Source organism: Dromaius novaehollandiae, chromosome 2 (genome assembly GCF_036370855.1).
Source record: "Dromaius novaehollandiae isolate bDroNov1 chromosome 2, bDroNov1.hap1, whole genome shotgun sequence".
NCBI classification, from domain to species: domain Eukaryota; kingdom Metazoa; phylum Chordata; class Aves; order Casuariiformes; family Dromaiidae; genus Dromaius; species Dromaius novaehollandiae.
In genome coordinates this window covers 2,020,189-2,033,433 of record NC_088099.1, presented here as the reverse complement: position 1 = coordinate 2,033,433, position 13,245 = coordinate 2,020,189, and the positions used below count along the sequence as shown (strand labels likewise).

The 13,245-nt window shown below is 44.8% G+C and overlaps 1 protein-coding gene across 3 annotated transcripts in view; it reads left to right on the top strand.

Moving 5' to 3' along the window:
• The window catches only part of PTH1R (parathyroid hormone 1 receptor), a 137,705-nt gene that overhangs the window by 80,848 nt on the left and 43,612 nt on the right, over window positions 1-13,245 (top strand). For all 3 annotated transcript variants that reach the window (XM_064505642.1, XM_026095997.2, XM_026096008.2), the window contains 2 exons: window positions 10,004-10,114; window positions 11,818-11,936. In XM_064505642.1, the coding sequence (XP_064361712.1) occupies window positions 10,004-10,114; window positions 11,818-11,936 (230 nt within the window). The remainder of the gene's footprint in view (window positions 1-10,003; window positions 10,115-11,817; window positions 11,937-13,245) is intronic.

The following is a 13,245-nucleotide window of genomic DNA, read 5'->3' as shown; positions in this document are numbered from 1 at the left end:
TATTAGCATGCTCCTCACACGATTTTGGCTTAGGACAGCTGTCACTGCCCCAGTGGACACTGCTTGGGACCAGCACAGACCAGGAGTCCTTTTCAGCTGGCAGCACAGACTACCATAGATGTAATCAGTGAGTCTTGCTCAGGTCTTGTTTTTTCCATGGCATCTGTGGTTCTGGGATGGGTCAAAAGTGAGCTGAAGCCCTACGGAGAGGTGCCTTCTCCCACCACATCCATGTGCTACAGCTAATATTCAGGTCAGCAGGCCTTGATGACTTGCAAGCGTTTGTAGCTCTTCACATCTGGCTGTTTGCCATCCTGTGCCCGAATTAGAGCTAGCAAGAGACAAGAAGTATCAACAGTTGGCCACTTCCTGCAAAAATTTGTGGGCCAAGGCCTTCCCATCCCATTGAGGAATGTCTGCTGAGCAGGTATACAGGTCTTGCATTGCACAGGAGGAACAGGTCTCAAGAGTTACAGTAGCCGTAAATGGACCATGTGTGAGATATGCGTAGTAATGTAGAGAAAAAAATGAATGAACAGTATGTAGGAGCAGCTAGTTTGCAATACTAATTATCCTACTTATTTCTATACTTACTTTTATTAACTGATATGACCAGCACTATCCCCTCTAAGAGGGAGCTCTAGAGGGTTTTGGAAGAATTGGGTACACTGGAATAAGAAAAGGGGGATGCCTGAGCTGAGCCAGACCAGTATCGGCACGTCGGGTGTCATCAGCAGGGATGTAAAGGTGATGTTTCATCTTTGGGTTGCAAGGGCAGAGAGGGGACAGGTTGCACGTGGAATGGGCTAGTGATGGCCGAGTGGCTGTGTCATGTTGGCAATTGCCCGGTAGCGCTTGAAATCTTGTGGCTTTCCCATTCTGCCTTGGGACAATGTGCGACTTGGAACAGCCCCTGCCGCCCCATGCATCCTTCCTCTTCGAAGTCCAGTTCCTTCAGGGCTGAGCATACAGGAGACATTTTTAGCATTCAGCCGTGGTGCGTAGACCAGCAAAGGACTCTGAGTAACAACAGGCCGGACTTACCCACATCCTTCCCCTCTCCTTGCCCTCTCCTTGCCCTCTCCTCATACTGGCCAGCACACAGTACCCATACTCGCACGCAGATGTTCACAGATGCATGCACTGACACGGGATGCACCATGCACACGCAAGTCCACTAAAAGGTGCTGCAGCACTGTGTATGTCCTCAGCTATCCCTCCAAACACCTTGAGACCCATGCAGAACATCTTTCCCCAAAGCAGGCATGCACTCCACCTGCATTGCACAATACAGGTCAACAAATATATTTTCCTTCCTACATACATTCCCACCTATAGATCTATACATAGATACATTCAGAGACACACACAAGCTCTGACAGCCAGACTTGAAATACATCTGCTGTGCCAGAAAAACACCCCCATGTAGAGGCACAGTCCATCCAGCCCTCCCTTTTTCCCCCCTCCTGCCCCAAAATGCTAGGTCATTTTTTTGGTTGCTCCTCCCTGCCTGTTTCCAATCCACCAAATGTCCTTCCCGTAATAGAGTGACCACAATTGCACACCGTATTCCAAATGTGGTCTCCCTGGTGCCTCGCATGGTGCCAGAATAAGTTGGGCTGATTTATATTCCATACCCCTAGATAAACACCTCGAGACCATGTTTGCATTTATCCAGCTGCCAAGCAGCCTCGCAGATGGTTTTAATGTGTTCTCCACATGCATGCACTGCTTGCATAGGAATCGGAATTGAGACTGGGGGGAAGCAAAGGAGGGAGGAGGCATGGGAAACGTAGCAGGCAGGAGAAAATTGCCCTCATTGCACCCTGGGGATGCAGACTGAGCAATGAGCAGGCATGGCCCAAAAATGCCTCTCTCTCCTCAACTGGGGCAACCTGCAACACGCTGGGTTTCCTGGCTAGGCTCAGGTGGGCAAGCAGATATGAGTAAAGGGGCTGTGTAGTGAAAAATGTGATATGCATGTGATGCAGCCCTTTCACAAAGCACCCTGCGGCTGGCCTTTCTGCCTCCAGAAGACAAGTCCCACAGGGGTGACATCAAACAGCGCGTTTGCTTATTCCCTCCTGAATAACATAGTGGCTTGTAATAATGGCTATAATTTCCATGCCCTGAGATGTCAATCTTGAAGGAGTAAGGAGAGCTGCTAGGCACATCTGTTCTAAAACCACAGTAATCTGTACTTCTCTGAGTACTCTGTAGGACTGTACTGCTGTAAGGGAGTATTCATGACAGCCCAGGCAACTGTAAGATGAATGGATACACTATAATAGTAACCTTCAGACACCTCAGGTACTGAGGTTCATGGAAGAGTTTACAGTCTAGACAGAGAAAATGGGCAAAGATTGACTGTAATAAAATGGCATGCAAAAGCAGAAAAATAAACCAGATTTTTGAGTTAAAGCATTATCCCTGCCCAGTGTATAGCAACTGAAAGTGGAGAATCATGTCATTTCGTGCATTTCACTGAGATGCTGGTAACTTCTAGTTAGACAGCAAACTGGCAAATCCCCGGATGCTGCTGCTTCTCAAAGTGCTGAGTTAGTGGTGGTGGTAGCTCCTCTGCAGAGCTGGACAAGGAGGAGCTGTCTGCTGGAGACCTGAGTTCTAGTCCCTGCTCCACCACAGCCCTGGGAAGACAGTGAATGAAAGTAGCATTTAGCCCTGTGTCTCTCAGCACACGTACCTCAGACTGAAGCTGGTATGAAGGCCTTGTTCTCTGAACCCTTGTGACTGACCTCAGCTGAAGTTTTGGTTGAAGCTTTTTTATATATATTTATATAAGGTATAAGAAGTGTGTAGTACTAGATGCCACCTTTGCTATCCAGAAAACAGCCTTCCATGAATAATAAGACCAAGAAGTGATGGGCAACCCAAGGGTGTTGTTTCGTACAGGTATCAGGTTATGCAGGAAGAACCTGGCTGGGGTTTGCAAGTGTGAGGCCCTGAGAGAGCTGGGGAGACAGGCTGAGAAGGGAAGAAAAGAAATAGCCTTATAGGAAATGCATCAAGAAACTAGAGGAGGTAACACTTTTGTGGTGCAGGGACACCACTGCAGAAAGAGAAGCTGAGTTCTGCCGTTGCTCAGCTTATATTGTGGAAGTAATGTACTAGGTGTCTCAAGACTAGGAGATGAGAGCATTACAATTGCATACCGGAGGAGATGTATCGGCATTTTGTACCTAGGAAGGGAAGGAAGGAGTCATTTGGAGTGTTTGGAAGTGATTGCCTCCAGTAAATAGATGATTTCTGAGATCTGGAGGACAGGCATCCAGCCACCTGAGGTCTTTGGGAAATGCAAGTGACTGCTAATGGGGATCACATTGGAACATTTATTTTTATATTATTGTTGTGAAAAGGTTTCAGACAGCAGCACACAGGATATTGCAAGGTAGGCTCAAGGTGCACTGACCTGTCCAAGGACCAGGATGGCAATAGAGCTCAAAGAGTTCAACTAGAGGAGGAATTTGTGTCTGATACGGTGCTCTCCTCCTCACCCCTCCAATGCCATAGCCCTGGTTTCCTCTAGCAAGATGCCGTCTTAAAATCACCTAGGGACATGAATCCTGTTCCCTTCCCAGAGGGCTCATGCCAAGCATGACTATTCTGAAGGATAGAAACTTTCTTTGAATTTCTGATATAATCTTTGTTCCCTGACAGTTTACACCAGTTTATTTTTGCATCATCCTGCACTTTTGCAGCCCATTTCCATTCATAATGTTTACGAATAGAATGAGAAAAACCTTTCTCATTCGTTCTTGCTGGAAAGCAAACCAAGCTCCTTAGTCTCCTCCAGGGCCACCAATGAAATCTTCCAACACTATTAATCCTTCACTACTGCTGGAGGGTTTTTTTTTTTCTTTCTGTTCCTTTTCTGCAAAGGAAGCATCTCCCCTCCCCATCCCCTGCAGGGTTTTGGGGGCTGGCAGCGGTAGGGACCACAGGACTGCAAGCCAAAGCAGCTGGCCCCATGAACCTGTCCTCCCTTTGAGACACCCAGACAGCATCTTCTCATTGGATTCAGTAAGCTCCTTAGCCAGATGGGTTTGCTGAGCCCATCAGAAGAGTTTAGGCTTCTTGTCTAATGGAGAGACCAGAATTTCTCTTGAGGCACGGGTCCCAGCCCTTGGATACTTTGGTCACGGAGGCTGAACCCAAGGAGGGCAAGGAACAGCCAACACCTGGTGTCTGCATGTCAGCAGATCAGCAGTCCTCACTTTCTTCACAAGTACAATCACTGTGTCTCCCTGAACTTGCACCAAACTAGCGAAGCACAAAGGGAGGCATGAGGCATTTGAAGAGCCTCCAGACAAGAAAAAGGTATTGTCAGTATTGGCAAAACCAGCATAAATGTGGCTCATCCCCCCCTTGGGTTGGGGTTCAGACTGGGCTGCCTCTGGAGAGCTGTCAGGATTGCCCTGGGAAGCAGGACAGGGCTCTACGGTGCCTGCAGCCGCTTGTCCCTCGATTTGATAACACGGGAGCAGCATACTGCCTGTGATACCCCCAGTAGGGCTGTGCCCTGCCTCGCTTCCAGCCCCGCAGGATATCCTTCACGACCCCTTTCTTCTGCACCGAGATGGTCAGGGGTGTCCTCTCAACATGAGAAGCTCCAGTGCAATTCCCACCCTACCTGCCATCAAGCTGGTCACCCACGAGTGTTCACAGCTCCGTGTCTGAACTCAGAGGAGCTACTCTGACACACATGCAGCTACCCTGAGACATAGACCATATCCATACCCTCAGTTCAGTGTCGCCCGAATGACTGATACCTGCTGGGCACATCCAAGATACACTTAGGATGTGGGATATGTATGAGATTTACTGGTTTTCTTAAAGTTTATGCATTCCTTTTGGCTTACATCTTCAGTGAATTCTACTATTTCTTCCAAAGAAAGAAATTTTTAGCATTTCCAGGTCTCCTGGAACGTAACGCCTTGCATCCCAAACCTGCCCACCTGCATCGATCCAAACAGCATATTTGAATCCTCAAACTATTTTTCACTAAAAAAAGTCTTCAAGAGCTTTTCAGTCAGCATTTACAATAAAATGGACCCCTTTTGGTTATCTGTGCTTACTGAATATCATTAACAGCATCTCAGGAGAGACTTATTTATTTTTAGCATGCCAGAAGCATGCTGCTCGCAGGTGGTGGATTTTTATTTTTTTAATGGCAAGTTATAAAAAAGGTTGTAAAAGAGGATTCTTTCTTTTTTTTTTTTTAAATTAAAACCATCAGGAAAAGTTGTCAGCTTGTGGATACTTTTATTGTTTTCCTGAAACTCTTTACCATTTTTCAGATTTCTTCTTGTAAATGAGTGTAGTTCTCTTTTGAGAATTGACCAGGAGAAAAGGAAAATAGCAGAGTGAAGCCAAGTTGTTAGTACTGTTAATATTATTATAAACCAAGCAAAAATGTTTGGAGGAAATATTTGGGAAAACAAAAAAACAAAAAGTCTTGCTTAGATTCCAGCACAATACCAATGGAATATACATTACTTTTCCTCCCCATTTTTTCACCAGCTCTGCTTTTAAATCATCTCTAGAGTGAGTAAAACAGGAGAACACTGGAGGAAGAAGATGCAGAATTCATTCCCAGGGGTCACGTGTGTGGTCTTAGTTTAGTGAAAGTGATAATAAAGGTCACACGTGGCTGTGCAGATCAGAGGGGACAGTGGGAAGGGAGAGATGTGGGAAAGGTCTAGGGTTTGCAGGCCTGAAGGATGGGGGTACTAGAGGTAGGAGCGAGAGGAGGGCAGTGGGGCTCATGTCGGGGACAACATGCAGGATCCAGAGGAAGGAACAGCTTTTGGCTGCATGAAAAACAAGGAATGTGGCTCCAGCCGTCAGCAAGTGTGGCTGGTCCTGGCTTCAGTGAATATTTCCATTTGAAAAATGTTTTCCAAGTGTCTCAGTGCTGCAGCCAGCTCAAGAGCTACACGAGCCGCTCTGCCACCAGCAGGTCCGGGGGCACCTGGCTTGTTCCACGCACATCTCCCCAGCTTCCTCCCCACAACATAAAAACCCTCCTCCCCATGCATTTCCTTCCCCTGCTCCTGGGCTGCCCCAGATGAGCAAGAAAGTGCCACTCTGTGCCCATTTTCATGCCCTGCACGTGCCAGCGCACTGGCCAGGCCACGAAAGCTGATGGCCAGGTGGCCAAATGCTCCCAGGTCCTTTAATGCCTCCATCTACTGTCAACCTCAATGAAATCTGCAAGAGGAAAATGATGACCAAGATTTCTACCCCTCTTTCAAAACTGGCTAAAATGGGGCAATAGTTCTATGAAGCACGGAGCAAGGAGAGGAAAGGAAGGGATGAAGGAGACAGTGAAAACAGGTTAAAGATGGTTCTCTAATTCATGACAGTTCATGGCAACGACGACAAATTCATTTTTGCCTTCACTGGGGAGACTCAGATGCTTTCTGAAGATTGAATCCCACCAGATCCTCATATGGCCTTAGTGAATCAATGCCACAGATGGATAAACTGGGACACCGTAAGATTTCAGAAGCAGCAAGAGGCAACAAGGAGAATCTTTTTCAGATTTCTGGGGCAGCTGATGATTCTTCAGATTGCTCATGTGAAAATGCAGCAGTTCTGGTTTTCAGTGTGTTTCCTTCTCAGTGTCTTCAGCCCTCTGCTTTTTTGTTTTGTTTTGTTTTGTTTTGTTTTGTCTTGGTTTGGGGTTTTTTTTTCGGTTAAAGTACCCAAAATGAAATAACTGCCTACTCTGTTATCCAGTAAGCATCAGTTTTCTTTTGAATGAGTACATGGCAAATGTGTGGGGTGTGTGCTTGTACAGCATGGGGAGGAAGTATCATGAGATATGCTTTGAAACCAGTATTTTCTGGACAAAGTTTGCACTATCATGTTGAATGAAACTGCTAAAAAATGAAGGCTAAGCTTTGTGAGCCATTCCGAAAATCTTAGATAAGTGGAAGTTTTTTATCTCGGCACTTTCAGAGCATGACATTTCAATGAATCTTTTTTCTCAATGTTGTTTCAAAGCAGCCTTCATTTTCTTCCTAAGTTTATTTATTTATTAAAAAGAATTGGTTTTATTTTAAGTAAGAGGAGGCTGAATTAAATCTTTATTTATTTTCTTGTCTACAAGAGGAACTCAGAGATAATAAGATTTTGTACCAGTCTAAGTCTTTGTACCGGTCTAAGTCTTGCGGGGCTTTTTTTCCTTCCCTTTTGATCTTTCCAGAGAACTAAAAAACAAATAAATTGTTTTTCAGGGTGTAAGTTATCCTGCAAGATAATGAGCCAAAGTGTAGGAGTTACAAGGTTTTCATGAATAGGAAATTTACTATTGTTCTTCCCCTAATGTGACCCAAAACAGGGAATGCACAATAAACTCCTTCCTCCTTTCTGTTGCACCACTGCCAGGGATTTTTAGCCCCCCTGTCCCATTCCCAGTTAATGCTTTAGAAGATATGCAGTCATTAGTTTGGTCCTTTTCATAAGCACTAAATTAAAGATAAGAAGTCGGCTGATAAATGGTGAGCTTTTCTGTTGTTTTTAATGTCCTAAAATACCAGTAAACTGAATTGAGCACTGTCAGCCCCAAACCTTGAGGGCAACCACGCTAGCTAAAGGCCTTCAAAGCAAGCCTGGATTGTTATTTGATCTTGTGAAAGCATATGCATTATAAAGGATAAATTACAGGTCCTTTGAAAGATTGCTAAGGCACTAGCTTTGATATTAATGAAACATCCTGAGAGCTTGGCGGTATTTCTCGTTTCTTTAATAATGGAACTCTTGCAGATAAGAGCAAGTGGTTCCATTTTAATTTGATTCCCATGCAATTTCTCTCCCATCAGACACTTTATACGCTGCTGATAAACTCCCTGACGGGATGCCATCAGTACGAGGGGAAAAGGCTGTTCTTAAAGCGGAGCTGGGGCAGATTCACCAGTGTTTGCTTTTCATTCAAACGCGCTACTGAAGCTGGATTTTTACCCCAGGGAGCACTTAGTGCAGCCCAATCCAAAGGCGTATATAATCACGCAGTTAAATTCGGGTGCATGGTACCCATTGAACTCTTCAAGGATGGGAAATGCAGCCCTTGCTTGAACATATGTGTCTGAACATGAATGTGCTCCCCTCGTGCAACTGGGAACTTATAAATGAAAAGCTGCAGAAATTTGTCTGTTGATGAGGAGGGAGGATATATGAGGTGGGGATCTGGGCTTGACTTCCCTCTTTCTAAAGCGGTGTTGAAAATGAGGTCAATTCCCACATCTTTCAGGCAGCTTGGAGGATGTCTCAGCAGTTCTAAATATGGACAATGGCTGGCCTTGTCCCGCAGAGGCGGAATAAACAGCTGATTAGGAACATGAGACTGTCGGGTCTGCCAGCGGCCCATCTCCCATTGCAGTCTGCTCTAACGCTGGTGTCTCAGCTGCTGGAGGGGCAGGTGACGGAAACCCTGCGGGTGTAGCTGCCCGGAGACCACTCCTTCCCGGATGCTATTAGTCCCTATGCTTGCGTAGGGCATGAGGCATGAGCATTTCAACACATTTTTGCAGGAAAGAGGTGAAACTTCTCATAGCTAGGGGTTGGTAGAAAAGCCTGGTTAATTACTTTTCAAGTTCTGAAAAACTGCAAACTGAAAATTAAAGAACTTTAAATACATTCTTATATATTCATTAATTTTCCAAATAAATTTTGGAGAGAAAAAAAGGCAAAAACAAAAGGAGAGAAATAAATAACTTTTTTCTTAGTCTGTTTCTCTGCTTTTCCCTGCAAACAGCACATGCATCACAGATTTTTGCAAAACACAGAGAGAGGGGGAGATGTGTATGGGGGAGCATAGGATTTCTTATTCAGGAGTATTTAAGCTTTAATCGATGAACAAAAAGGGAGACCAAGGATGATTTAAAGGAAATCCACTAAAAACCATCCCATCACTCCCTTCTTGGAAGAGTATGAAGTGGCAATTGGCCAAGAAAAGTGGTACAACAGATAGAGATAAACAGCCCTCAGGGTATTTGTGTTCTTAAGGAAACAAAGCTCAGGTAGTCGCTCTACCAGCCCATTCACTTTCTGCCTAATTTGTGAAAATCAGTGACTGAGTGAGGGGCAGAGACTAAAAGCAGTGAGGAAGCAGAGGAAAGAGCTGAGAATTTCAGCCACCATACGCTGTGTTTGACTGCAGATGGTTGGCCAACCCGCATTTGTGTATGGCCAGCCAATTAGCATGTCTACAGCTTCAAACCAATCAACATGTGGCTCACATCTTGCAAAGGATGACATCAGAGTGATATGGTGGGAGACAAAAGCTGGGACTATCACAGTCATCAAAGAAAAGGATTAGAAAGGACACAAAAATATTCAGGATATATAGTTTGCATCATTTTGCTGCTTAGGAAGTAAGGTAATGCATGAGCACCTTTCTGAAAATCCTGAACTGGTAGCTTGGAGACTCACAACGGTCTAGCCATAGCATTGCATATCTTAGCTCCTTGGTATGGTACATGAGCCCAGGCTCCAGCTTGTGCTGCAGTATCTAGGCTATACCAACCAAGCTCTCCTTGGGTATCTTCAGGTTGCCCTGTCGACTACAGAGTCCTGACTGCCAAGTCTGGAGCCCTACAATGTTCAGGTCCTCTTGCTCCCCACTCTTCTCTCCTGCTCCATTTCTATTTCTTCCAGCCCACAAGGGAAAGTACCTTTCCAGAAGTATTGGCCCCTGTCAGAGAGTGCGCAACTATTATCCTGTGTCTGATCATATCTTTTTGAAATAAAACCTGGGAGAAGCTACACCTTCTCCAAAAGTACCAGAGCTGTTCAGAGCTAAGCACTAAGACACAAATTGCTGTGATGCCCAAGAGCAGTTTTCTTGAATTAAGTAATGATGTCATTGGCTTTTTCATGGAGATCCCTCTCATAATGGTGGGGCAGCAGCGGCATTACTGTCAGGCCTTTACCTCTGCAGGTCAAGTGACTCCTTTTTGTATTTGTGTCTCTTCCACAGATGGCTTTTGTCTTCCTGAGTGGGATGGTATTGTCTGTTGGCCTGAAGGTGTGCCGGGCAAAGTGGTGGCTATGCCATGTCCAGAGTACATCTACGATTTCAACCACAAAGGTAAGACACTATCCTGAATGCCACCAAAGCCTTGTAAGCCGGGGTAAGGAAGGACCTCAGGGTCTGGGAGGATTAAAAACCCTCTTTAGCAGCCTTTTTTTCCCCACACTTGGGTGTTCCCATCCAAGCTAGGAGTAAAGTTATGGAAAAGGAAGTAAAGAAACAGCCAGTATTTTTGTTTAATGACAACCATATCACTCCTTCTCAAACCCCAAATGGACTCTGCTCTGCTCATGGCCTTCCTGCTCCATCCACTGGTCCTGTGCTCAGTGTATCATGTAATGAGAGAAAAGAAAAGCTCTGTTTTTACCCCAGCAGTCAAAAATACTCCACCTCCAGCATCCAGAAGATAACTAGGCATTATAGGCACCGATTACAGCCTTACAACTGAGTAGTCTTGCATGGTTACAAACCCCTATTTCTGTGCCACAACAAACTTTGGGCAGCAATAGAAATCTGCAATGTACTCTTCCAATTTATATTCTTTATTCAACCAGTTTGTTACGAGTATTGTCTTTCTAACCTCTGATCTCTGTCCAGCCCCCTATGGTGGGTATCTGAGAACAGTGCTGGTAAGCAGAACATGCGCATTCTTCCGTATCTCACTTTCCCTCAGGGCATGCATTTCTTGGCTTGCTTCTGGTGCCACAAAGTCTGTGCATATTTTGAAAAGTAATTGACATACACGCGCTCCTTAGTGTATTTTCAAAGCTAAAGCTTTATCTTTTCTCAGGCAAAGCTGTGCACCCAGAGACCAAAAAATCAGAAAATTAAGATTAAATGTTCCCAGCAGAGCACTGTCACCATTTTCAGAAAAAGAAAGAAATGACATTTCAGTGTGTTCTGTTTTCATGCAGTCAGTCCTGCCTTCTCTATAAAAGACAGTGAGCCAAGCCAGCACAACCCCGAGTGATGATCTCTTGCAGAGACACTGTGTGGATGCATTTCACTTCATAGGTCAGGAGGAACGGGTGATCCATCACTCGTTCCTCCATAACTCAACAGCGTATGTCTTCCCCACCTCACTGATGTTTACTGGTTAAGTTGCCTAGGGCAGCAGTTAGACTGAAACTCTGAAATGTAGATGTCTCTAGAAAGGCTCCTTCTGTAGTCACCAGACAGCTAGATCTATTGACTGGTTTAATATCTGTTAACTGTATTGGGGCTTTTGACACACAATCCATGTAATGGTACCGACACATAGACATCTGAACATGGATGGTTTCATCTACAAGATAAATCCCAAGATGAAACCATGATTTCTCTTCTTTCTCCATCACGATGAGGATGGTAGCCATAGAAAGTCTACCTTGAGATGCACTAGATCTGTAAAGCAGGAGCAGCATGATAAAGATCACTGTTTATTTTCATAGGGAGAGCTGCAAGTATGAGGATGTTTCTGCTCTTTGGGACTTCGCAAAACTTTTCTCCTTAGTTTTTAGACCCACTATCCTGACCTAAACTGAAGTATAACTTGTTATTAACTCCCTGGATTTTCTCAATTAGAACACTGATAAGGTTGTTAATGAGATGGAAATTGTGTTCCTGCAGCTGAGCTTCAAAGCAGGCGGGAGGCATCAGGGTTGATGATGCAGAGATGAGATTGGAAGAGATTTCTCCTTTTCTTCCAGGTCTGGCCCCACATGGCCAAATGGCTCTTCCATGTTCCTATTTCTACTCTCTTTCTCTTTTACTTCTTGCAGGTCATGCTTATCGCCGGTGTGACTTGAATGGGAGCTGGGAGCTGGTCCCAGGCAACAACCGCACCTGGGCAAACTACAGTGAATGTGCCAAGTTCCTCACCAACGAAACAAGGGAAAGGGTAGGCAATGCATTTGTGCCTGCAGCATGAAGCGTTGGTCTTATCTGGGGCTAGTCTAAGGAGCACTGTCTCATTTTAAACCCTTGATGAGGTCTAGCCTACTGCCTCCTGTTGGAAACCATATCCAAGCTTGCCAAAGGTACACCTTCATTTTGATGGGGAATTCTTAGAACAGGAAATTGTCCTCAAAGCAGGAAGGCTTCTTCCAGCTTCCATGATCTCATTTGTATAGAGAGCTGGGAGAAATTTGGAAAGGGCTCAGGGGCACTTAGAAGTTGTTGAAGGTTGTGCTTGATGCCATAGAGACTCCCCCATCACTCAACAATTTTGCTGCCGGGTTATTGTTAATTGTTTCGGTGCCTATGCACTTGTTTCTGCTAGGGGATGCACAAGCACAGAGCAAAAAAATCTATCAAGCCAGTAGCAACCCTGCTTCTGTAGTTATTGAATGCAGAACATCTGGATTCAAAGGCATAAGCCACAGAGCAGGGCTTTTTTTGCAGTTTTTTCATTGGAGATGGGTGGGGACAAAGCCCTTTGTTAATGCAAGATAACACATAAGTACAGATCTTGAATTAGTTCTGGTGTAGTTACAACCTCAAGGCAATGACACTATCCAGATTTAGAAAAGGAATTAACAAGCACTTGAAAATGGAGAGGGTTTGGTATGCTCCTGGGCAAAAAATGTATCTATCTATATGCCAGATCTATAAGCCTTTTTTTTTACATAAATTTAAAGGATTTCCAAAGGAGTAGCTGGCACACAGTGAGGCAGAAAGTTCTTGCCTCTCTGTCTGGGTTTGAGCCCAGCTGGGTGTCTCTAGTGCTCCTGAATGTCTCCCAAGTGCCTCACTCCTTAATGCAGAAGTAATTCCTCTGCTGTCAACAGAATCACCTGAGAGGATGTGACCTTCCTCATTCACAGAGAAAGACATTTCCACCCACACGTGGTTGCTGTTCTATTTCTGCCATGTGCAAAGTATTTAGCAGAAACTTCTTGTTTCTCAGTGGTGCTTGGAAGATGTCCTCCTTGGATATGGGGTATGGTATCAGTGACTGATCATCTGCAGTAATGGTTATTTTCAGATGGTTGGAGATAAATATCTAACCACAAACTTCTCAATGGGAAGCAGACTTGAAGATGACACACACTTCCTTTGGGATTAATGTTCCTAATTTTAAATCCAGCCACAGAATAGTTTTTGTTGTTGAAGGTTTCTTTTTTTTTCCCCCTCAATGGTGAAGCAACATTTAAATGAGGTGGTTTAGTGAGGAAATAGGTTATTTGGGCATCTGAATGTGTTATCAC